The sequence below is a fragment of the Leptonotus elevatus genome, chromosome 21 (genome assembly GCF_054856555.1).
Source record: "Leptonotus elevatus isolate MCC_2025b chromosome 21, RoL_Lele_1.0, whole genome shotgun sequence".
NCBI classification, from domain to species: Eukaryota; Metazoa; Chordata; class Actinopteri; order Syngnathiformes; family Syngnathidae; genus Leptonotus; species Leptonotus elevatus.
In genome coordinates this window covers 15,111,062-15,136,387 of record NC_141259.1, presented here as the reverse complement: position 1 = coordinate 15,136,387, position 25,326 = coordinate 15,111,062, and the positions used below count along the sequence as shown (strand labels likewise).

Genomic DNA, 25,326 nt, shown 5'->3' with positions numbered 1-25,326 from the left:
TGCCAAGCAAGGCGCACTATGATTGGCTGCTTGCTGAGTTGAGTAAACGAGTTGCCTCTTTGAGGTTAATTGCCTCCTCCTAAAGCAGAGCGGGGAGGGGTGAGCAGTTGCGCACAGGGATGGAGGGAGCATGACCAGAGGGACACTGCAAACAGAAGCTTTTTTGCGCTGTCAATTCCAGGGCAATACCACATAAAAAAATAATTTAAAAAAAATAGAAAAATGGTGTAACATGCTCTGTTCTAAAAATAGCTCACCGGTGATGGTACACTGTGACTTACTAAGAAGAATTACAACAGAAGAAGAATGTTCACATTTGTGGATGTATTCTTCTGTACCAAACATTTGATAGTTTTTTGTTTTTTTTGTGGTTGTGTTGCATTTGCTGAAATATTTCAAAAAGCTCATTTGAATACTTTTGCCCACGTGACGATCGACGACTGGCACATTCCTGAACGATACGTTTTGTATCGTTTTGGCAAAATGAACGCGTCGATTCAAACAGTTGTTGAATCTCCTTTTTTTTGGCTTTGCTCCCGTTGACATTTGTTCTTGTCTTCTTCTTGTTTGTATTTGGTTGCCGGTTGGCTTTTGTGTTGACTTGTCATTTTAAAAAAAACAACCATTTTTTTCAATTTGATTTCCCCCACAAAAGTCTTGAGATGCGTTTGAAGGTTGCCGTTGAGTGAGTATTGACGCAGCTGTTGTGTTTTGTGTCCGGGACCGAGCGAGCAAGCGCTGCTGATTTCTATTTTCTGCCGCAGCTGCTGACTGTCAATCCGACGCATGTTGGCACAAGGTCAGAAGCAAAACGGACGGACGGACGGACGGACGAGTTCTTCCCGACAAAAGTCCACCATGAAGCCTGTCGCTGTGCTGCTGCTCACCCTGTTGTGTCCCGGTCAGTTGACTTTTTTCCAAAATGATTATTGAGCCATCCTGATCAGAATCAGTAGTTACCTCCACCAGGGAGTTTGTGGTTGCACTGGAACTAGTTTGTGTGTTTACTATGCAACTTTTGAGTCCACTTTGAAAAACGCTAACCTCCATTGATGCTAATCTTTGTCGAATGGTGACGGATGCAATCGAGTGTGCGTGCTGCGCCGTCAAACTGCAATCAATCAGGATTGGATTCCATGGAAACGTACGTTCAATGTTGAGACGCGTTTATGGGCTATTGGTGGCAAATGTCTGCCTTGGCGGAGGTTTGAGTGTTTAGTGAGGAGGAAGCAGCTGTCTCCTGAAATTGGAGCGCTTGAACTGCTGCTGGAGGTTCTTTTGGCTGCAGACACTCAAACACTAAATTGTTGATAATTTAAAAAAAGAAGAAGAAGAAGCGTACTTGTGCGCCAATCAAACTCAGCTTTTCCACAATTCAAGGCCTTATTAAAAAAAAAAATTAAAGTTTGTATTTTCGGAATTCATTTGTTAAAATCAAACTTTCTCCTCTCATTAAACTTTAATATCCCAATTTGATCTTGGGGTGTAATGACAATTTTTACACCAACTATGTCTTTGGTCTGCTACAGATTACTGTAGCGACCATTTTTATTTGGGGGGGGGGGGGACGGGTCGATCACCTCAATGGAACAATCTGAATGATGGTTTTGTTTATGGTTAGGGTGAGTCCCAATTCCTGGTTTTGCTCTCAGGCTGATACGGCTGTATTTGAAGGTATCGGGTACTTGGCAAGGCTGCTGATGCCACTCCCCGATACTTTTAAGGCAACAAAAGTCTGACATGAAGCCCTTGGTGCTATGCGCGGCCAATCATCTGAAATCTTACCAAGCCAAAATGGTGGGCACTTTGAGGGAATACTCGTATTCGTGTGAAGAACAAAAAAAAGTGCTTTTGAACGTCTTGTTTTGTTGCTGTGATATTTTATTTCTTATGAAATTTTGAGGTGGCGCGGCATTCAGGAGAAGAAAGTACACAACTTGTGAAAGACGGCATCAATGTTGTTGATTGTTGACCTTCAAAGTGTGTTGTTTAACTGAAGATGATTTGACTTGATGCTGTGCGTGTGCGTGTGCGTGTGCGTGCGTGCGTGCGCGCGTGCGCGCGTAGCGTGCTGGTGTCGGAACGAGGAAGAGCGTCTCATCAACCACCTGTTGAAGGAGCGCGGCTACAACAAGGAGCTGCGTCCCGTGGAGAGACAACAGGACGCCGTTGATGTCTACCTGGCGCTCATGCTCTCCAACCTCATCTCCTTGGTGCGCGCACACACACACACACACACACACACACACGTGCAAAGAGGTCGATGGATGCGTTGTGCTGTTAGCAATGCGAGCCCGAAGGCACTTTGATGTGGCTTTTGCCGCCGGTTCTTCTAGAAAGAAGTGGACGAGACGCTGCTCACCAACGTCTGGATTGAACATGTGAGTTCTCGTCTTGTGCCCCCCGACGCCCCCCCGCGCGCTCCAATAAACTTGCCGTGTTTTTGCGCGCGTCAGACGTGGATGGACTACCGGCTGACGTGGAACACCAGCGAGTTTGACGGCATCCAAATGCTGCGCCTGCCGTCCAACTTGGTGTGGCTGCCCGAGATCGTGCTGGAAAACAAGTGAGCGCAAACGATGCGCTGCTGGCAAAGCCATCATTGCGCTCGCATTCCTTTCGACGCGGACACACGAATCCCTTTTGTCGTCATTGGTCAGTAGGGGAGGAGCCAATAGTTGGCTTTCCATTTCCATCCTGCCATCTTTATTCCAAAGAGGTCCCAAAATTGGCCCAAACGTTTTTACGCTTGGACGGGGTGGATTTTGAAAACGCAGATTTTGGCAATGGTTTTGCAAATAAATAATCGATAAAGTAAGATATGTTTGTGGTGACGAAACAGAAATCCTTCTGGAATGAATTAAAGAAGCGAATAATAATGCAATTTAAGACGGAAAACAGCAAAGAAACGCTTTGATCGGATTGAGCGTTTGATCAAGAATTACAAAAGCAAAGTCGTACGACGTCATCGCACGGCGCAGTCGCTTCCTGGTCGTCTTCTTCTTTTCAATTAGTGGTGGATCTCATCCCTATGGTGTATAGCGCCACCTACAGCGGCGGAGTCCCCTCTCAGTATTCGCAAAAGACCAACAGATGGAAACGGGCAAAAGGTCGCACGTCCGTTTTGCACATTTTCATTACATTTGCTTAGAAAATTCCAAACAATTGGATGGAAACATGACTAATGTTGAGAATTGGGAATTCCCCAATCACGACAAAAGGCTTTGTAGTGGACATTTGAAGGAAGGATCTGGGTCAAGTATGTGAAAATGTTAATATGCAGTCTAGGTATTGATGAGTGCCCCCCCCCCCCCCCCCACACCCCTCCCCAGTAACGACGCCCAGTTCAAGGTGGCGTACTACTGCAATGTGCTGGTGGAGTACACTGGTCAGTGCTACTGGTTGCCGCCCGCCATCTTCCGTTCGTCCTGCTCCATCAACGTCAACTACTTCCCCTTCGACTGGCAGAACTGCACCCTCAAGTTCACGTGAGTCCTCCACAAAAGACGCTCAAGACACCTTCTTTGTTTGTTTTTTTCTGAACTTCGCCCCACTTTTTCCCCACTTCCTTCATTTATTCAAAGGTATTTTCAGCATTTACTCACAAATCCTACTTGATGTGCAAGTTGTCAGATGTGTTGAGCGCCAACACACGCAGGATGATAGGAATGAAAGTTGAAGACTGAATTTGTCTTCAGGAAAAACTACAGAACTGAGCTTGAATTATTTCTTCTTCTTCCTCTTTCAAATTTGGAACCGTGTCCAAACTATGGCCCGGGTGGCCCAGCGTCCATTTTGAAAACGTCGATCGCTGGCGTCAGGCCAAAACCTCCAAAGTCACAACTTGCTCAATTTCATGTTTTGTCAAAAATGTGTATTAATAGTGTGGCTGTTTTATTCACAATTTCTTGTCAAACGTGTTGAAAATGTCTTGCTTGCTTTGATGAAGCGAAGTTACTGTTTGAACAAACAAATTCTCGTGAAAAGTCCGCCTTTTGGAGGTGCACGCCAGCCATAACGTATATGAAATTATATTCAAGATGGCATCTGCTACTAATACATGACTTTTATATATTTAAGAGCTTGAGTGAGGATAATTAATTTTGACGAGCAAAAAAAGATTTTGTGGCCCTTGAGGAAAGACTGGCGTGAAATCATAGTCTGCCGCCATCTAGTGGCAGAGAGCTGAATGACATGCCAGAAGGCCAAAAGTAACGGAGGGGATTTCCTGTTTGTGCACAGCAGGGCGGGCGGTCTTTGTGTTGCGCGTGTTCCGCCACCAATTCCCCCTCCCACTCCTTTGCAGCTCTCTGACGTACAACGCCAAAGAGATCCGAATGCTCCTGAAGACGGACATGGGTGACGACAACAGCACGTGGACGGTGGAGTGGATCATCATCGACCCGGCCGGCTTCACGGGTGAGCAGGCGCGCGCCCGCCCGGCGGCGGCGGCACGCGGGTCGGAGGTCAAAGGTGACGGCCGGCCGTGCGCTGTGATTGCGGGTCAGAGAACGGCGAGTGGGAGGTGATCCACCGTCCGGCCAAGAGGAACACGTACAAGCACATCCCCATGGAGAGCAGCAAGCATCAGGACATCACCTTCTACCTGATCATCAAACGCAAGCCGCTCTTCTACATCGTCAACATCATCATCCCCTGCGTGCTCATCTCCTTCCTGGCCTCGCTCGTCTACTACCTGCCCGCAGACAGTCAGTGCGCCGCGGCCCGCTCGCCTTTCCTCGTCGGGCTCCTCGACGTGTCCGTCTGGTGTCTCAGGTGGCGAGAAGATGACCTTGTCCATCTCGGTGCTTCTGGCGCAGTCCGTCTTCCTGCTGCTCATCTCTCAAAGGCTTCCGGAAACGTCCCTCTCCGTCCCGCTCATTGTCAAGTCAGACGCGCGTTTGTTTGTTCCTCTGTTTGTTTGTTGCTTTTGTTTCCAGCCGTTGCTGTGCCTCAGGTACCTGATGTTCATCATGGTGTTGGTGACGGTGGTGGTCTTGAACTGCGTGGTGGTCCTCAACCTGCACTTCCGAAGCCCCAGCACGCACGTCATGTCCGAGTGGACCAAGAGGGTAACGCAAAACAATGTTTGCGTGCTAACTTGCTGGGCCATATCGTCAAAGAAAAAAAAATCTCAAGCAACATTTCACCATTTGAGCACATTTTCAATGATTCAAATGATGATGTATCAAATTAATTAGATGTATTGCTTAGCCCTGCGTGCTACAATACAAACTCCCATTGACATGCTAACGGTTAGCATCAATGGAGTTCTTTCGCAGACGGCAAATATCTATCTGAACGACACTCGCAGGCGTATGTTGAAGTGCAAGCGACTGCAAGCGTTGGTGCGTCCCTTTCAGCTGTTCCTGGAGCGACTTCCCCGCCTGCTGCTCATGTCGCGGCCGGCCGAGTCGGAGCCGTACTGGGACGGCGCCTTGCAGCGGCGCTCCAGCTCGGCGGGCTACATCGCCTCGGCCGAGGAGTACTACAGCGTCAAGTCCCGCAGCGACCTGATGTTCGAGAGGCAGTCGGTCCGACACGGGCTGGTCACGCGACCCGCGCACGCCACCGGTACGCTACCGGGAATGCCCCACCGGCGCCGCCGTTTGCTTCCTTCCCTTTTCACGTCACACGTTTGCCTCCGGCAGTGAAAAAGCTGCAAAAGGACGGCGGAGTCACCGAGCAGCTGTACGGCGAAATCAAGCCGGCGGTGGACGGAGCAAACTACATCATCAAACACATGCGCAACAAGAACGACTACAATGAGGTCAGTCCATCACGTCGGCATGTCGAATTCGCACCTTTCCATGTTGCGACGCGTCACACAAACGGCGATTGCTGTTGAAAATGGCAACGGTAGAAAGAACATTTCAACGGTGAAATGTTCCGTGACTCAAATGCAACTCGAATGGTGCGCAAGTTTGACCCGTTTTTTATTGAACAAAAGGAGCTCGCCGCGTGACTCAATACTAACAAAAAAGCGACGTGACAAAAAGGTCAACGTGCACCTCACAGAAAAGCAAAATGGCTAACCAAGGAAGGTGGACGGTGCACCGCGGGAGGAAGATACGAAGACTGAGAACGAAAACAAAAGACCTCAACGAGGTGCGTACAAATCAACAAGCAGGACAATCACTGCAGTACTCGCAAGAAACAACAGAAGACCAAAAGTACTGCTGGCCTCCCGCCAGTCCTGCGTCTCGCAGGAACTCCGCCCACCGACATTCCAGGGGGAAAAAAAGACGGCAAACAAGACATGACAAACCGGCCCATGACACTCGAGCTCCGTGGCCGCTCGGCAACCTTCCGCAAACTTTCCACATATTTCCAGCAAAACGTTGTCATGACATCATCGGAAGCAACGTCTGCTCCGCGCGTGCCCTCAACAAACATCGTGTTGAGCGGCTGGCGTTGGTCCGACGCGTTTATTTTTGTCTGCCTTGTGTTTCCATCTGACGTGTGGTTGCCCTCGCAGGAGAAGGACAACTGGAGCGGCATCGCCCGCACCGTGGACCGCCTCTGCCTCTTCCTCATTACCCCGGTGATGACCTTTGGCACCATCATCATCTTCCTCATGGGCCTCTACAACCACCCGCCGCCGCTGCCCTTTGCCGGAGACTCCCACGACTACAGGGAGGACAACTTGCGGCTCTTGTGACGCACGCAATTTGCTACTATCTGGATTTCAAAGTCCAAATGGGGAAAAAAAATCTCTTTTTCCTCACCAATGCGAAATCTGGTCAAAATTGCCAACTTCAAAGTTTAACTGTCTGTATATGCGTCAAGGCTATTTTTTTTTTTTTTTTTTTTTTTCACGTATTCGCACGTCTGCTGGATGACATCATGCAAATTGGCAGAGGTGGGCCGCATTTTCCCAATTTTTTTGGAGCCCGTCCTTCCCCCTTCCAAAAGTCCTCCCATTTGTTGCAAACTGAGATCATGACGAGACACGAATGTCCAAATTGACAAGGCTGGCTCCTCCCAAGGTCGAATTTGTCTGCCGCACCACTCAAGTCACCCGCCCGCCGCACGACTCGACAGCACGCACGGATACGTTCACGGACCTAACGGATATGAACGGACGGTCTGTCAGACTGTCAAGAGCATTGACGACCATTCATATGCGAGGCCGTGCGTTGTCGAGTGACGTCATGCGGCCGACAAATTTGGCCTTCGGGGGGACCCGCCCTTATGAATTTTACACACCGGGCCGAAAGATAAACAATCAGGAAGCGAGCCCAAGCTGAAAAGCGGTGTTGCCAACTGTCGAAAGTAACGATTCGCTGTTAGGGGTGTGCCCCCAAAAATGGAAGGAAAAAAAAGTCACAATCAAGCTTTGCCAATGAGCTGCGGAGGAGGCGGGACTTCCGACTTTCAGGTTTCACACATCGGCGCTGTTTTGCAACGTGTGGGCCGCGTCCCAGTTCTTGCGCTTCCGCCTTTGTGCCCCTCGTCGCGCGTTCCCGTCGACGGGTGTGACTCGTGCGTGTGTCGCGTGTGTCTGTCTCCGGTGTCCGAAGCATTTCACTGATGTGTGGAAGTCGGAAGTCCGTGGCATCCGCCCCATAACATTTTTGTTTTTTTTTAAATGTTTTTGGGAGCGTGGGAAGAGCTAACTTTTACTCTCTTTATTCATTCCTGAAGCGTTTTTGTATGAATAGCCGTTCTTTTGGGAGCTAAAAGTGCCGCGAGTAGCGCGCTTATTAGTGTTAGAGTAGACAATATTTGTATTCTACTCTTTGCGTGTTCAATTAACTGAATGGTGAGATTCTGGTGAAGAAGTCCCTTTGCAAAGGTATAATTATCAGAAGCCTCTGATCACACAAAATGGAGACACTCAAGCCGTGTTCCGTTCAGATTGTGTGTCCCTCCTCCCCTCGCACATCATTATTTATTGAAAAGTGGGTGAATACGAAAAGTCTCCTTTCTCCTCCCATGGGCACAGAAAAGCATCAAGTTCCCATGAGTACAAATCAGATTAGACTTGAACAATAATAAATCAGCCTGTCCTTGGACTCTCTTCGACCGGACACAGACTGGTACAAACTCTACTCCCTCCAGATAATATAAAAAATAAACTTGTTACCCTTCTCCCAGGCAAGAGAGAACAAAGGACTATAGATTGGCTTTATAACTAATATCCAAAACGGTTAAAATATAAATTGAAACTGAAAAACAATGTTAATAATCCAACATTAGCTACGTCCGGGAAACGCGCTGAACAAAGTGTGTTTGCATTTAAGTGTGCACTGTGTGTAATTTTCTTTGTTTTGTGTTTAGATTGACAGTTAACCTCAACTGGAGTGTAACAAACGACTTGCTGTAAGAATACTGTTGTTAGTTTGACTTCATGTTGCTTGGGGGACAGATTAGAGCAGAGGTGGGCATGGAGGGCCGGAGTCCTGCAGGTTTTGCATGTTTCCCTTCTCCAACACAGCTGAAATACGATCAGCTCATCAGCAAGCGCTGCATAAGCCTGACAGCCATCCTGCTGATTGGAATCCGCCTGCGTTGGAAGTGAGAAACCTGCAGGACCCGGTTTGCCCACCTCTCGATTAGAGCGAGGTAGAGCGAGCGTGCGCTATGAGCCGGGAATAACGTACTGTGTTGAGTTATGCAAATAAATGCAAGTAAGCATGCGACTGCTTTAATGGTTGTTGGAAATCATTTCTTTGATTTCTGCGTGTTCAAATAAAATTCAAAGTTGAAGTCTTGTGGAGAATTTTGCTAGCTTTATTTCAGAGTCTGAAAGGCATCTCTAGAACCCGGCTCAAATAGCCCTGGTCCCAGAAGTGTAACATTTTCTAAATACACTCACTCATTTATACATATCTCAGTTCCCTCCCCCTTTATTGACAAATAAGTAATTTTTTTTCCCTTCCAGGCATAGCCCAACCCATGTGGCACATCCTGTCAAAACAAGAGTCTTAAAGTCTACCCATCCCCCAGTCTTATCTTTCCCCAGTCCCTGTCTCGATCAACTCAGAGGATGTGGGTAAACACCTGACCCCCGGAGCCTCCCGACACCAGGAACTCACGCAGACGCCCTTTTGGTCAGACACCCCTCATCTAGATTAAATCAGACACCTCACTTCCCCAGGGGAGAGAACAAAGACCACAGACTAACTAACATATGGGGAACACTTTGAAAAATATACATTGAAACAGAAAAACAATGTTAATAATCCAACATGGTCCACTCTGTACGGTGCGTGAGAACGGAACCGAGGGAAACGGATACCAGCGTTGGACTCTTCACGGGGGGACGGCTCACTGCCAGTGACGTGCGGTCAGGATCGGCAAGGTCGGCACTGCCCGACCCAGGCTGAAAGGAAAGTTTGGCAAAAAAACGTTGGGCTTTTTCTATTTATTTGGATGATTTCTTTCATTTTAGAAAGTCTACACTAACCTATAGGTTTAAAAGTGACAACATTTGGTGATTTTCATCCCTCAAATGAAAAATGACCCATGACTTGGTCTGGCCTGCAGGCAAAAATGATCCTCCTGACCGCCCTGTCCGCTAGCGATGTGTGTTTGCGCATGCGTAGTCACCTGCCCAGCAGAAAAGTCCTTGAGCAAATAGGCAGATGGCCACGCGGCCTTTTTACGTCGCTGCAATCCCATTTGCGACTCACGATCGTCACTCAAGATGAAAACACAGCAACAGAATCAAAACAAAAGAAATGTGCCCATTGGAAATCAAATGAACGAAGCAAACCCACAAGGCTCAGCCTTTATTTCTCCTTCCTAAGCCTTATCGCTGCTTCTCAAGCTGAATACAAAGAAAACATTTTCAAAAGTACAAACAATAATCACTCGTCCGGCCTTAGTTTTGCACCAGTTAATGAAGTAAAACAATCCAGTTGTTTTGCAAAAGTACAAGATGCAAAATAAATGAGTATTTTTCTAAACAAATTGCAGAACAAAAGTCATACTGTTATGTGAGCAAAGTTGCATGAAAAGAAAAAAGGCCCTTTCTTCCCTCTTTGAGCTTTTCGACTTGTATCCTAATATGAAGACTTGATCTTGAATTTGGATTTGGTCGGATCCATATGACGCTGTTTGTTTTATCTTTTTGGAGTGCATGGTGGCGCATGTTCCCCCAACAAGTGAACGCAATATCAAATGAGGAGTCATTCCAACAAGACCGCACCTTTGCCCAGGGGCCGCCGTGCAAGTCTTCCGCCGTGGTTGATGTAGTTCAGGTGAGATTCATTTGGACGTTATTAGAAAAGAAATACAATTGATTTGCGTCGCTTCATTGTTGATGTTCTTGGAAAATGCAATTCTTTTTAACCGTACAGCATGATTGCGCATTGACTGGTTTTGTTAGTCCAAAGAGTTGGAGTCCGTTGGCCCCCTCCCCAAAAATATTGGCACGACTCGACAGGCAACTTTGCAAATCATATCGCGTTGGAATCGTGACGTATTCCTTGTAAAATTGAAGCTCCTCGACCCATCAACTTGGCATACCTTTGCCTGAGGCCATTCAAAGACAATAAGTCAAAGTTTTGCATTTCAGTGTGATTTGCGTCAGTGACTTGATGGTGGTCTTCTTCAGGTGTCTTGGGACTTCTGCAACTTCCTCACTAGACAAAAGAGCACAGCGCGGTGAGGACCCGCTTTCAGACGGTCCTTCCTGAGATTCAGCCGGGCTTCACTTACTTTTCCTGAAGAAGAATCCCGTGACGGCGGCCGATACGAGCAGCAAGACGCCTAATCCGGCCACGGTGCCGAGCAGCGGCAGAAACCTCGAGTCTGATGGAGGAAAAAAACGCATTTGAACATTCACTCATATGAAGGCTGACCTGAAGCGTACGTTTGGCGTTGCACAAGCAAATACGCCACAAGCATTTCCCAAGCGCTGAGGGCGTGCTGGAGCCCCTCCCAGCGGTCTTCGGGCAGTGGGCGGGGCACAGCCTGAAATGTTTGCCAGACGATGGCCCGAAATGCTTTGCGTTTTTTCTCGATTCATTTTCTATTTTTATGCTAAGAGGGGATGGATTTTGAAGCGTATGGGGGGGGAAAAAGGAAAATGCAAATTTTGGCTATGGAAACAGGTTTTGCGGATAAACGCTGACAAGGCCGGATACACGTAGCACACCCTTTGACCGGATATGACGTCACCCGTCATGTCCCAGAACTATGTCGGACCATAAAGTAAGGTATGTTTGGGGGGGGGGGACAAAACCCAAATCGTTTTGGAATTAATTAAAGAAGCGAATATTAATGCTATTTCATATAGCAAACAGCAAAGAAACGCTACGGTTGATCAGGAATTACAAAAGCAAACTCATACGATGTCATCGCACGGCACAATCGCTTCCTGGTCGTCTTCTTCTTCTTTGAAATTACTGGTAGATCACATATCTATGGTGTATAGCGCCACCTACAGCAGCGGAGTCCCCTCTCAGTATTCGCAAAAGAACAACAGATGGAAACGGGCAAAGGTCGCACGTCCGTTTTGTGCATTTTCAGTACATTGCCGGTAGTCGGCTCCAGGTGATGGTTACCTATTGTGACAATGACGTCCGTCTGCGTGATGTAGGTGAGCCCGTTTGTTCGGATCTCGCAGGTGTACGTGCCCTGGTGCTCGGCCACCACGTTGGGTAGCTTGAGGTGCCGCCAAGCCGCGCGTCCGTCCATCACGTGGATCTTCCAGTCCTCCGAGACCGTCGTGCGGCGCTGCTGGCCGCTCACGTTCATGGACAGGATGCGCTCCGAGCGACGGAACCTCCAGAGCAGATCGAAGGTGTCGACCTCTGTGGGAAAGCTGCACGGAATCTTGATCTCGCTGCCGGACGCTGCCTGGATGGCGTCTGCACGGGAGGTTTGGATCATGAGATTGTCAAAAAGCTGACATGAGGAGGTCAGGTCGAGGTCATCCGTACCTTCTACTCTGAGGCGAGCTCGTCTTCTGTTCCTCTTGCTGCTGACCTCACATGTGAAGTTTACGTGGAGGCTTGCGACTGCCTTCACTTGCATGCAACTCTCCACGTCATACAAGCCTGTGTGCGTCAGCTCCACCTTTGTCTTGTAGTCAAGGAGCCCGCCGTCCGCCGCCGGCTCTGTGGACCAGTCCAGCGTGGGCGCCGGGTAGATGGCGTCGGCACGGCAGAACACGGCCCCGTCGCTCAGCTCCATGCCGACATCCTGGACCGGAGCTGACGTACAGACAACAACGCAAGAGCAGGTTGCCCTCAATCAGGAGATCCGCATGACAAATTTGGAGAAGGTTCGAGCAAAGGTTTGGATGAGAAACGTGTGAGCAGTTTGTTGAAATCAGGCTGTTTTTGTAGAGGTTAGGAAGTCTTGATCAGGGTTCAATGTGACCATGGGGAGTTTTGAATGACGTTGGGGTTTGGATTTTGGAGTTTGAAGGACAAGTTGACGAGAGCAGATTTTAGGGTCCTTGGATAAGAACACTTGAACCAAGAGATTTTGATCTCGGACCATATGTGATATTTGTAACGGACAGGAAAAGTGACAACCGGGATGGGATGCGTGTCTGCTCGTGCTGAAAATTGGTTCGTCAAACTCGGACTAAATACTGCTTGAAAACCAGGTAGCGTGGCCCAGAGGCTCAAGCTGTGTTAAGAGGCGAGGATGGGCTTTGAGGGGGCTTTTCCGAATGGGCCGCAAGATCGCTCGTCTGATTGCAGCTCGTTCATGCTTTGGGGGCAGCAATCACATTGGCTCAATGTGGTCTTTCCCAACCGCACCATCCAGCCTGGTTGCCATGTCTCCCTATGCCAACACGGGCGATTCCAGCGATCGGCTCGTCAGCGAGTTCCGGAGAAGCCCGGTAACCATCCTCACCTGTGTCGGAGAAGGGAGACACGGAAAACGGGCTGGATAGTGTTCCCCTAGGACCAGGGTTGGGAAACGCTGCTCTAAGCTTCCGCTTTGACTTTGGCACTTTCCGTAATATTTGGTCAGCCCCGCCCTTCCGAAGGCTCTGATTAAAAAAAGAATTCATCCAAATTAGAATGCCCAGGCACCCAAATCGGTCTCAGTCTGGAGCCCCAATTCAGAGATTTGAAGACTGAATGTGAAAATAAGTGCACAGGCAGCCACAGAGGCCAGAGGGTTGATGTTAACAGGCGAGCAGCAGCATTTGAATCAGCTCTCAACATCCATTTGTTTCTCTCGGCTGGCTGGCTCCAAAGTCAAGCGCATGGCATTCGTCCAACCAAGATGTGGCGTGGACATGGACTTTGCTTTCAAAGAAAGGGCTGCTGTCGAAGAAAAGTCTTCACCTTTGGAAGCTTCCTGAGGTGAAAAAAGTTGCACTCGGGTGCTGCCCCAATTTGAAATCAACTTGAAAGCCAAGTTTGAAGCAGTTGGCTTCACAAAGCGTGCAAATGGAGCCACGGGAAAAGTCCGAGACTTTGAAGGGCCACTCGGCCAAACCGCTTGCAGGCTTCATTGTCCTGACATGCTAATGTCAGTGGCACGCACATGTGACCGTCGTGAAGATGGCAATGAAAGCAAGTCTCGTCCTTCGTCCAGGTAGAACCCGATCAAGGCGGCAAATACGAAGAGAAAAAGCAGCGGCCCTGAAATTGAACCCTGTGGAACAACTACGAAAGCTTGTTGTTGTCTGCCGTGTGTGATGTCCGTTTGTGGGCTCACCTTCCACACGGAGGTTGAAGAAGGACTCCAGGGTGTTCCCGAGGGTTCCCACGTAGCACTTGTACCTGCCTTCATCTTCAAGCAGCGCATGGCGAAGCAGGAGAGAAGCGTTCCCATCTGCCAACTTTTCCTCAAATAGCGCCGTCCTGCCCCTGAAGCGCTTGTCCTGATTGGCCAGCTGGTCGCCGTCGTAGTAGAAGGAATGCATCTGAAGCCAAACGCCCCCGGGGGTCTCCTTCATCCAGTGGACGACCACGTCGGCTCCGACGGGGAAGCTGGCCGCCAAAACGCAGCTCGTATTCCAGCGACACCAAACATCGCTGCCCTCGTCTGTAAAACATGACCGACCAAAACCGTCATGGCATCACATTCAAGTCACTTGCGCAATTGTGTGCATCGAGGCGCTGAATCCTACAGCGGATCATGTTCTCGTTGTGGAGAAGAAAATGCCGTGAACGAGCAACGTGGGGACACGGTACGGCACTGCCGCGTGCAGCAAATGAGGACGAGCAGCCAAAGCTGAAAATGTGTCAGCAGCAAGTTGTCGAGTTCCCGCTTACCTGCGCAGATCATGTAGCACGCGAAGGCCACCAAACCCACCGCGGACATCAACCACTTCATTTTGAGCGAGATTTCATCATCCCGACACTGAACGCAAAACAACACAAGTCGACGGACGACATTCCGCTTCCTTGTTTTGCTTCCTTGTTTTGTTTCTTGACACACACCCCACACAATGATTTGACTTTCGATTTACTTAACACGCCTTCTTTTAAGCCAGGTGCATGCTAAGCGGCAATTTGAAAGGGTATGGAGGACAAAAAGTCCCGACATGGAGCACAGTAGCCACCTCGCACGGGACAAACCGGGAATTAAACCTCCATCATCGCGTATGTGGAATATGTTTGCTCACAGTTCTTAGCAAAATTTGTGCTGAAGCATTGTCCTTGGCTGTCTCGTCCATTTTGGGGGCGATGAAGCACACTTTGTATTTACACCAGCACCCCCAAAATTGGAGGGATCGTAACATTTTCTTTACGGTAAGTCCTTAAAAAAAAAGAAGAAGCTAGACGCGTGTACTTAAAACCATACAATGCTTGATAGAAATGTAATATTTTAGAACAAATATTTACCGCCCACCCTTCCCCATTGCTTGAAAAATAATGAGTTCCAGCAGATCCCTCCCACTTCTCATCAAGGCAAAGCAAGCGCAGGTGTGCAGTCTTCCACATGGACTATGTTGAATTATTAACATTGTTTTTCTGTTTCAATATATATTCTTCAAAGTGTTTTTGATTTTAGTTAGATATGTAAAACTGTTCCCATATGTTAGTGGAATGTGGTCTGTTTTCCCCCTTAAGGAAGTGAGGTGTCTGACTTAATCTGAATAATCTACAGGGCAGATATGAGGGAATCTCTGGTGCGAAGCTGCTACAGAGTTCAATAGTTTATCTAGGAAGCCAATAATTTACCTCACATCTGTTAAGGACTGAAAGAACTCAATGGGAGATGGCCTGATTGTATTTCACTCTGCTGACAGGACAAGATCAAAGGGGGGGGGGGGGGCACAGTCTCTTCCTCGGGGGCTGTGCTCTGTGTGGAGTTTTATGGGGGGTCCCTGGTGCAGGGAGGTGGCGGGGGCAAGGTGTTTGCCCACATCCTTGAGGAAGTGTTTAAGATAGGGAGAGGGGGTGTGTAGACTTGTTTAGACAGGAAATGTCACATGTTCTGATAGACCAAAAGGTACTTTCTTTGTCAATGGAGGGGGAGGGAACGTTTTCTGTATATATGCATGCATGAACTTTGAGAAGAACACATTTGTGGGTGAGCTGCATGATTGAGCAGTAACTCCAAGTGGCTTTCAGAATCTGAAATAAAGCTGGCAAACTTGTTCACAGATTTCAACTTTGAATTTATTTGAACACGCAGAAATCAGAGAAATGATTTCCAACAACTACTTGGAGTGAGTCGTTTAAACAAGGATATGTATCCACATAGCCACCGTATATGATGATTGGAATTTCTTTTTTAGCTATAGGCAACATTAGTAGCGCGATCCTTTTTCAATCGCAATGAGAGAAGCACGCCTTTCTTTGGCGCGCTAATGTATTGCTATTAAAGCCAACGCGCTACCGACTGGACGACGGTTCGCTTTGGAACTCCTAGTTATTTCTTTCTTTTTACGGATGGATAACTTTTTGTGTTTGTGACCGACCTAACGCCCTCCTATCGGATGTGCTCCGGTGGCAAAACTGTCAGCACCCCTAAACTTCTGATCCGAGAATCGCCCCGAGTTGCAAATTGGCAAGCCTGCCGCGACATACTGGGCGGAGTAACGTTTTTGTCTGCTCTTAAAAACAGCCCAGAGTTTTTTGTTGAGCTTTCTTTTTCTTAACACATTTTGTTTTTCCGTCCGACGACAATGGTGAATCCAGTGTATTTTGTTGAGTCTCTCTGCCGCCCGTTTGGCTTTGAAATGATCTTGTGGATCGGAATCGCAGCTCGGTGCTTTGGCAACTGTGTTTTCGGGCACCACGCAAAGCGGATAGGGAGCGATTACCCGTTTGGACAATGACGTCCGTCTGTGTGAAATAGGTGACCTTCTTGGTTTGGACTCTGCAGGCGCACGTGCCCTGGTGCTCGGGCAGCACGTCGAGCAGTCGAAGGTGACGCCATGCTGCGCGTTGATCCGCCACGGGGATCCTCCACTTGTCAGAAATGGTCAGCTGGCGTTCATGGACAGGATGCGCTCCGAGCGGCGGAAGCTCCAGATCAGAAGGAAGGGGGCCGCCTCGCCTGGGAAACTGCACGGAACCTTTATCTGGCTGCCGGACGCTGCGCGGATGGTGGCTACCGGGAGGGCGTGAGAACAAGCAATCGGCTATTTCCTTACACTCGAGGCGGAATGTATGCGTCACACACGATGAGAGCAACCCGATCAGTGTTTGCTATTTCCAAAATTTGCTGGATTGGATCCGACTAATCCTGATCCTCTTGGATTGGGATTTGCAAATCCATCCCGCCCCCAAGATCACAGACAGGGGGCAGAAAGTGTGCTGTGAAGACATCAAGGCTTTGATCAAATCAATATGCAAAAGGGAAACGCCATGACAGTTGCTCATAGCAAGCGCAATATTAATCTGAACGTCTTTAGACTCGTGGAGGCATCAGCAACATATTGTTAAGAACATTACCCTTGACCTTTTGTTGCCGTTACATTTTGCTTTGAAGCAATTCCCCCCCCCCCCCCCCGTTACTTTAATTGTGCAGTTAAAAAAAAAGTACATAATGATGTTTCATTTGTTAAGAATATTTATTGATATGATTAATTCCAGGATATTCAAGAGCTACTTATTTATTGATGACTATATGTGAAACTAATACATGGGATCACAATCCAGTGGTGGACACACTCTGTCCTGGAGAGCCGAAGTCCTGCAGGTTTTGGATGTTTCCCTTCTCCAACACAGCTGATATACGATCAGCTCATCAGAAAACTCTGCATAAGCCTGATAACCATCCTGTTGATTGGAATCAGCTTGCGTTGGAAGAGGGAAACCGCCAAAACCTGCAGGACTGCGGCCCTCAAAGACCGATTTTGCTCACCCGTGGTCTAATCCTACCCCAAGGTGGGACTAATTTTATGCTATTTTTCAGGATCAAATTGATCTCAATTTGGGACTGAAGTTTTGAAATACCCAACGCGGGCTCAAATCTGGATTCAAGGCAGTACTGGATTTACAAAGTTGGATTTGAATTTTTCAAGATTAAATGTGGTTTGAAATACACAATTTTGGATCAAATCTGGATTGAATTCATCGTTGTGGATTTCTGTTTGAAGTCGTGGGTCCTGATGTCTGTAAAGATGATGTTTGTGATTATCCTGTGGTGTGTTGAGAGATCTTTCCTCCCCGATCTGCTCAGAAATGGCAACTGGTAAAATCCGTTCAATATTTCTGACTGCGGCAGGTTCTTCAAAGTTCAACTCTTTTTAGGCCTCTTAGTTGAGGACAAAAATAAGATTGAGTCATTTGAATCTTGACCAAATGCATCTTTGTTCTTGTAAAGATGAACAGTTTTTCTCTTGGGAAAAATAGGAAACAGTTTTGGACGCTATTCATTTCCAGCTTTATTTTCTACAAATGATGGTAATGGGGCGTTTTTTCAGAAATGGGTGACTTTTACGGCATTTCATGGTGCACTTGGTAGTTATGTCCAATTGGCGTTAGGAATAGGAGGGGTCCTTGTGAAACGGTCTCCCCTGTACCAAAATAGTGAGACAACCTGTGCCATATGACTCCAAGCAACAGGAAGTCATGGTTAAGGGCATTTCTCGGTGTGCCTTTGGTGAGCACCGTCGTGGTTGACTTAGTTATTGTCGCAGTTGGATTCCTGAGTGGAGGCCGCGGAGTCGTTTTCTCTTGAGTGCGTGTCTTGGTACCCCAGCAACGTCCTCACTGGAGAAAAGAGCGCGGCTGTTGGAGGACCTGCTTTCACACAGCTTCAAGCGCAATTTGGCCGACTCACCTTTGCAGCCGATTAGTCCCATGACGCCGAAGGACGTGGCCATTAAGACACAGAGTACGCCGAGGATCACGTAGATCAGCAGCGGAAATTTTGAATCTGACGGAGAAGACATGTCGTGCAAATGTTCCCGACGTGGATCTCTCACAACTACTGCTTGCCAATGCGATTACCTGTCGCGACAATGACGTCCGTTTGCGTGACGTACGTGACTCGGGACGTTCGGATCTCGCAGGTGTACGTGCCCTGGTGCTCGGCCACCACGTTGGGTAGCTTGAGGTGCCGCCAAGCCGCGCGTCCGTCCATCACGTGGATCTTCCAGTCCTCCGAGATCGTCGTGTGGCGCTGCAGGCCGCTCACGTTCATGGACAGGATGCGCTCCGAGCGGCGGAACCTCCAGAGCAGATCGAAGGTGTCGACCTCTGTGGGAAAACTGCACGGAATCTCGATCCCGCTGCCGGACGCTGCCTGGATGGGCTCTGCAAAGAAGGTTTGGATGACGAGATTTTGATGAAGGGTTTTGCTCGAGAATGTGTGCAAGTGGAGGTTTCATTGAAGAAGCGAGTGCGAAGGTTTAGATGAGCTCGTCCGTACCTTCTATCTTGAGCCGAGCTGTTCTGCTGTTGATTTCGCTGCTGACGTTGCAAATGAAATCCACGGTGATGTTTTCGGCCAACTTCAGGAGCACCGAGCCCTCCACGTCATAAAAACCCAATTGCGTCTTCTCTATCTTGGTCTTGTTGTAGAAGAGCTTGGTGTCCGTCGGTGGGTCTGTGGACCAGGCTAGCGTGGGCGCCGGGTAGATGCTGTCAGCCCGGCAGAACACGGTCTCGTCGCTCAGCTCCATGTGGACCTCCTGGACCGGAGCTGACACCCAAACAGCAACATTTCAACACAACATGGATTTGGATTAAGATAGGATTATAACCGGTTCGGAGACCGAGATGAGCAGTTTTGCGTGAAGATGTTGGGATGAGTAGATCGAGATGAGGTTTGGCTGAAGATGTTTGCATGCATGAGGCCATGTTGTGAACATTTGAGTGAGAAGATTTTGATCTTTGACTCAGGAAGTGCGGCTGAGGAGGTTTAGTTGAAATGCAGACGTTTCAATGTATGAGAAGACTTTGAGGTTTGTTGTGAAGATGTGCTTGAGGAGCTTTTGAGATGTTTTGCATTGGGTGATTCGGATGTGTTGGAGAAATTTGACACGAAGAAGTTTGAAGAGTTTTGAAGGAGAAAGTGTGGAGGAGGATGTTGACGAGAAGGTTCGAGGAGATTTTGAGATGTTTTGTATGAGGTGACCCTTCCCAAACACGGCGTACATTTGACCTCCAGGACGACGATGGCAGACTCTTCTGTGCCCAGCCTCTTATAAGTGATGCAGAAGTATTTGCCGCGGTCCCTCGGCGTGACGTTCCTGAGCACCAGCGTGGCATTTCCTTCCAGGACGTGTTCGGCGTAAAGATTGGTCCTGTTCTTGTAGCGGTCCACCGCCGAGTTGTGTCCCACCACGAAGCTTGTGTTGCCGTAGCGGGTGCAGCTCACTACCGCCTTACTTCTGTACCACATGATCCGAGCGCCCTCGCCGTCGGACATGAAGTTACAGGGAAGAACGCATTCGGAGGACGCCAGGCACGTCACGTTCAATTCTGCCAGTAGTAACACACAGCAAACGGCACTTTTTAGTCCTGAGGACAAGGACGGCCGTCCATTTTGGAAAGCGCCCATGTTACGGCATTCAATGTCTGGGCAAACTTAGGAAAACAAAACAGTCACCAGTCGGTCACATACAGCAAAAACGTACAAATTATTGTTGGTCTTTAACAACAGAAAGGCCGCCGCTGAGATGTACCTAATGTAGTGACCGCCCCCAGTACACTCACGTTTGGTCGCAGAAGAATGCCAGAAGGTCCCCACAAGAAGAAGCGAAAGAAGAGCGCGTGGAAAAGGGTGCACTTCAGTTGCCATGATTTTTTTAAATAACGCACTTTGACTCTAGAGTGGACAAACCGGATTGACACCTGGTGTTTCCTGATTGATTTAAAACCCGATTGTCAACATTGCCATTAAGCAGTTCACGTACTCTCATGCGACACACCCCCTCAGTTTAGGTACATGAGACGTCACTTGATTTGGACTTGTGAGTCAAGAGACTTGACTTGGCTGAGAGACTTGTGTCCATCTCTGCCCCTCGCAAATGAGACGTTGCGTCTCTTCATGAAAAGCTTCGACAGCAACTTTCCGAAAATGGAAGATCAAATATTCCCATGATTGTTTTTATACACACTTAACATCTTCCGCTTCATCCGCGTTCACTCCTGCAGCTTAATTGTTCCTTAATAAGCTGAATAATGTTCCTTAACAAGGAGCAGCCTTTACAGTACATCCATCCAATTCCAAATATTGAGGCGATTATTTCAGAGGTTTTTGTGGGCTGAAATGTCAAAATGTCCGCCTGAATTTTGCTGACGGTCGGTGGCCGTTTTGTGATGTTAAACGACATGAAGCTTTTCTCTAAAGTGAGCGTCTTATGGAGAGTGTTGAATTATTAACATTGTTTTTCTGTTTCAATATATATTCTTCAAAGTGTTTTTGATTTTAGTTAGATATGTAAAACTGTTCCCATATGTTAGTAGAATGTGGTCTGGTTTTCCCCCTAAGGAAGTGAGGTGTCTGACTTAATCTGAATAATCTAAAGGGCAGATATGCGGGAATCTCTGGTGCGAAGCTGCTACAGAGTTCAATAGTTTATCTAGGAAGCCAATAATTTACCTCACATCTGTTAAGGACTGAAAGAACTCAATGGGAGATGGCCTGATTGTATTTCACTCTGCTGACAGGACAAGATCAAAGGGGGGGCACAGTCTCTTCCTCGGGGGCTGTGCTCTGTGTGGGGTTTTAGGGGGGGTCCCTGGTGCAGGGAGGTGGCGGGGGCAAGGTGTTTGCCCACATCCTTGAGGAAGTGTTTAAGATAAGGAGAGGGGGTGTGTAGACTTGTTTTGACAGGAAATGTCACATGTTCGGATAGACCAAATGGTACTTTCTTTGTCAATGAAGGGGGTGGGAACGTTTTGTGTATATATGCATGCATGAACTTTGAGAAGAACACATTTGTGGGTGAGCTGCGATGATTGAGCAGTAACTCCAAGTGGCTTTCAGAATCTGAAATAAAGCTGGCAAACTTGTTCACAGATTTCAACTTTGAATTTATTTGAACACGCAGAAATCAGAGAAATGATTTCCAACAAGAGGAAAAGACTTTTCATGTCCGCTTGGGGTGATCGATCGTTTGGATGTTTCCAGAGGTTGACGTGGACCCGTCGAGATGTCCACATGAATTTTGCTAACAATTGCTTGTAGTTTTCTGACATTGTGATGTGAAGCCTTTTTTTGTGTGTGCACTTTTTGTTTCAAAGCTTTTTGGGCTGTTACGAATCACAACACCAAAAATGTCCTCAATGGCTTTGAAAAGGTGCCCTGATTTGATGGCGCTGTGTATGCGTGTCAACTGGCTTCTGCACGTGAAGCAACTTGACATGTTCGCCACTCTCCCACTTTCAAGTAATTCAAGCTGCTAATTGCGAAGCCCACTCACATCTAAACCGCTACTTTTACTTTGCCGAAAGCGGATGTGGAGGAAGGAAGCCTTTGCGGCGTTTCCGGTGCCTTTGCTCAGTGCTGCCAGCTTGCCGCACTGAGATGCTGTGAGACTTGCGCTTGTTCACTCGTGCCGGAGCACGAAGCAGCCGAGCGGCCCCCCTCGTCGCCCCCCCTCGTCGGCCCCCCTCGTCGGCCTCAGGACACCCCACCCCCCCAATACGCCGCTGGAACCCCTCCCCCGTGACGAGGATGAACCCCCAATGTGCCCGCTGCGCGAAGGTTGTTTACCCGACAGAGAAAGTCAGCTGCTTGGACAAGGTGGGCACTTTTTCTCCATCACTCTCATGAGCAAACAAACAAACAAGAACATTCACATGCAGACGGACACAATTCAGCATACGCGCTTTTTAATTTTTGCACCTTTCAAATGTGAAAGACGTCCACGCTTGCGTCGTCGAGGCGTTCAAATGGGAAAAAAAAAGATGAGCTGCATCATTTCATCTCTTCACTTTTGTCAAGCGTTTCCCCCACAACTTTTTCAAATTGATACTATTTTTTGTTTTGTTGTACAGCATTAAATAGCCCCAAACATGGTGAAATAGATGTTACATATTTATCAAGGATTTATTAATGTGGCTGTGTTTTTTTTTTTTAACCTCTCAATTAATTTGTCATTTCCTAAAATGATTTCTATGCGATTGGCTGGCAAGCATTTGTGGGTGTAACCTTCCTACTGCCCGGGGGCAAGGACAGCAGCTGGGAGAGGGTCCAGCACAACCCCCCCCCCCCCCCCGATTTTATCAGCTGCTAATTCTTGCTCCCAAATCATGAAATGAAAAAAAAAAAATTCCAGCTGTAATGGCCATGGTTGTATTCTAGCTGTTTATGTACTATATCAGCTGATCAAGATTATTGGAAAATCCTAGTTTACAGCATGAACGCCATTCCACCAAATGGGGGCCAGTTGCTTGTTGATGAAAACAAAACAGTCATTTACACTTTGTGCATTTCAAACAAACTGATAGCGCCTGCTAACGTACAATGGGAAACACCATAGAAGAGCGAACAAATAGTATCCACATGGCGGTGGTGGTTTAACCTTTTAAGCAGTATATGAAGCAACGATGGGTCATCGAACGATACTCTCAGGCGTATATTCTTTATCCTCCGCGAAGATAGACTCCTATTACTACTGGGGAGTTGTCACGTGACACTGCCCCCCGTTGGCAAAGACATGCACACCGCAAGGAGCAGCACAATGTTCACTCAGCTGACAAAAAGCTGTCATATTGTATTGAACGACATCATTCCTTTATGGAGTACTGCTTTTCTCATTCATAAGTGCGTAACAAACATTCTTTTTCCCGTCAGATTGGATGAATGTCATTTACGTTTATTTCAAGGGCCTTCTGGATGTGGATGATTAAAAAAAACAACAACTGCGTATTCGGCGTCATGCATAAATGATGACGTGTGGCGTAATGTTGCTGAATTATTAAGCGTCGTCAAGTGTCTGCTGCACGCGGCGTCAGATGACACAACAGCAAGGAGGTGGCGACCAATCGTTATCGGCATCTCAATGAGAATCTCAATGGAGCAGGAAACGAGAAGACATTCGCAAGTTGTTCTTCTGCCCTGCAGTACCTCCTTGAGCCTCTGGAGGCGATAAGTGAGTCAGTCCAAAAATAAACAAGCTGCTTGCTTTGCTCGTTTGCTGCTCTCGGATTATTGTCATGACGACAGGCCAGCAAGTTTCTACACGGATGTCCAAACTCGTCGCGTACAGAAACATTTGGAGCGCAAGTTAAGCAGCAGGCCAATAAAAAGCTGCAATGAGCCGCAAATGGCCCACCAACAGTCACAACCGCTCTCGAACGTCAACAGATCAGCAGTTCATGCGTGTTTCTTAACTGTGTGTGTGTGTGTGCGTGTGTGTGTGTGTGTGTGTAGAACTGGCACAAAGGCTGCTTCCACTGTGAGGTTTGCAAGATGACCCTCAACATGAAGAACTACAAAGGTTACGACAAGAAGCCTTACTGCAACGCGTGAGTCCTCGACGTGATGTCATGCATGACGTTAGACATCGCCAATAACGTTGAACGTCACATGCGTGACTTTGTACTTGACAAATTGCAAATTGCCTTGCATTACGTGTCATGGGTTATGCTGCATTCAAGGAAGGCGGCACGTCGGACTTTTCTGACTTCATAGCAGGAAGTTTGCACGCAAAATCCCAGTCGGGTAAAAAAAAAAAAAAAGACACGACACGCACGCAGCACGTTTTCAACATGCCCGGCACGTGTGTTCCACGTGATGCGGTTTCCTGGGCAAGTTCAACTTTTTCACGCTTGACGTCACTTCCTCATGTCAACTTCCCTCATCAGAAGCCGGCGTGCGTCTTCTCTCCCAAAGGACAAACACGCTTCGGCAGCCCACGCCGCTTTTTGCACGTGCACGCTGACGTCAGTGACGAACGTGAGAATGGCAGCGCAGCGGACGAGCGCTTGGGCAAAGGGTGTGCAAACGGGGTCCCGGAGGGCCAGAGTCCTGCAAGTTTTGAATGTTTCCTGCCTGCTCCGATGCAGCTGATTTCCATCGACAGGATCGTCATCAGGCTTAATGCACGGCGCACTGATGAGTTGATCGTATATCGGCTGCGTTGGAGAAGAGAAACATGCAAATCCCGCAGGACTCGGGCTCTCAAGGACCCAGTTTGCCCACCCGTGGCTTAAGGTGTCCGCCTCACACTTCTCAGGTCGATGCTTCCAATTTCATGTCCGGCCTCTCCGTGAGGAATTTGCATCATGTGCTCAAATGGCTATTCCCGTTAGCATGTTAGCTTCATCGTACACCAAGAAATTGCCTATAGTGGGATGACGCGCACACACACACACACACACACACACACGAGGCCTTTTCCCAACATTGGGGTACCGCACGATATACGTCACTCTATATATAGCGTCCACGAAGTGCACATTCACGATGTTTATCGTCTTGCACGCAGACATTACCCCAAGACGTCCTTCACCATCGTGGCCGACACGCCCGAGAACTTGCGACTGAGGCAGCAGAGCCAGCTGCAGAGTCAGGTCCGTCCAAGTCCCAAATCCCAAATCCAGCACAACGTTTGCTGACCTGCCTGCCCTGCCCCGCCCGCCTGCCGCAGGTCAAGTACAAGAAAGATTTTGAGGAGAGCAAAGGTCGAGGCTTCAGCGTGGTGTCCGACACGCCCGAGATGCAACGGCTGCGGCGCACTCAACAGCACATCAGTAACGTAGGTGCAAGGAAAAGTCTACACACCCTTGCTTTTCCCATCAAGTGAAAGCACTTCAAGCACAAACAAACAAGTCAGACGGGGGCTTGCACAAGTGTACACACCCTCTTGTCACTGGGGACGTTCAAGCAGTCACGTTCCAATTTCTGCTAAATGACACTAAAACATTCTCGGATGTTCTGGTAGGCTTTTTGTGACATTTGTCATGCGCTTCATTTACTTGACTTATCAAGTTACAGTTGCAATCGCCTACTTACACTTACTGAGTTACTGTGTCTAAGTTAACC

General features: G+C 48.1%; 4 protein-coding genes across 6 annotated transcripts; 2 read left to right on the top strand and 2 right to left on the bottom strand.

Annotated features, from left to right (window-relative positions):
- Positions 1–16: 16 nt before the first annotated feature.
- Positions 17–6,810, top strand: chrnd (cholinergic receptor, nicotinic, delta (muscle)). Of its 3 annotated transcripts, XM_086066328.1 has the most exons (12): positions 19–901; positions 2,068–2,213; positions 2,337–2,381; positions 2,457–2,566; positions 3,333–3,488; positions 4,307–4,419; positions 4,509–4,709; positions 4,777–4,888; positions 4,958–5,072; positions 5,364–5,574; positions 5,652–5,770; positions 6,479–6,810. In XM_086066328.1, the coding sequence occupies exons 1-12, from the start codon at positions 787–789 to the stop codon at positions 6,659–6,661; spliced, it is 1,626 nt and encodes a 541-aa protein (XP_085922454.1). In that variant the 5' UTR covers positions 19–786; the 3' UTR covers positions 6,662–6,810. The 3 variants fall into 3 exon arrangements, with proteins under 3 accessions (XP_085922453.1, XP_085922454.1, XP_085922455.1); XM_086066327.1 differs by having other exon boundaries at positions 17–901; positions 4,777–5,072; XM_086066329.1 differs by having other exon boundaries at positions 2,341–2,381; positions 4,777–5,072.
- A 2,682-nt stretch (positions 6,811–9,492) lies between these two features.
- LOC147156097 (CD276 antigen-like) lies at positions 9,493–14,340 on the bottom strand. The gene is made up of 6 exons (XM_086065641.1): positions 14,199–14,340; positions 13,639–13,968; positions 11,895–12,167; positions 11,517–11,822; positions 10,669–10,761; positions 9,493–10,592 (listed from the first exon to the last, which is right to left on the bottom strand). Exons 1-6 carry the CDS (start codon positions 14,257–14,259, stop codon positions 10,561–10,563), a joined length of 1,095 nt encoding a protein of 364 aa, XP_085921767.1. The 5' UTR covers positions 14,260–14,340; the 3' UTR covers positions 9,493–10,560.
- A 3,402-nt stretch (positions 14,341–17,742) lies between these two features.
- hhla2b.1 (HERV-H LTR-associating 2b, tandem duplicate 1) lies at positions 17,743–20,144 on the bottom strand. The gene is made up of 6 exons (XM_086066255.1): positions 20,046–20,144; positions 19,485–19,811; positions 18,757–19,029; positions 18,336–18,641; positions 18,166–18,261; positions 17,743–18,095 (listed from the first exon to the last, which is right to left on the bottom strand). Exons 1-6 carry the CDS (start codon positions 20,128–20,130, stop codon positions 18,007–18,009), a joined length of 1,176 nt encoding a protein of 391 aa, XP_085922381.1. The 5' UTR covers positions 20,131–20,144; the 3' UTR covers positions 17,743–18,006.
- A 1,698-nt stretch (positions 20,145–21,842) lies between these two features.
- Positions 21,843–25,088, top strand: LOC147156095 (LIM zinc-binding domain-containing Nebulette-like). The gene is made up of 4 exons (XM_086065703.1): positions 21,843–22,080; positions 23,713–23,807; positions 24,770–24,854; positions 24,932–25,088. Exons 1-4 carry the CDS (start codon positions 22,012–22,014, stop codon positions 25,085–25,087), a joined length of 405 nt encoding a protein of 134 aa, XP_085921829.1. The 5' UTR covers positions 21,843–22,011; the 3' UTR covers position 25,088.
- Positions 25,089–25,326: the final 238 nt, after the last annotated feature.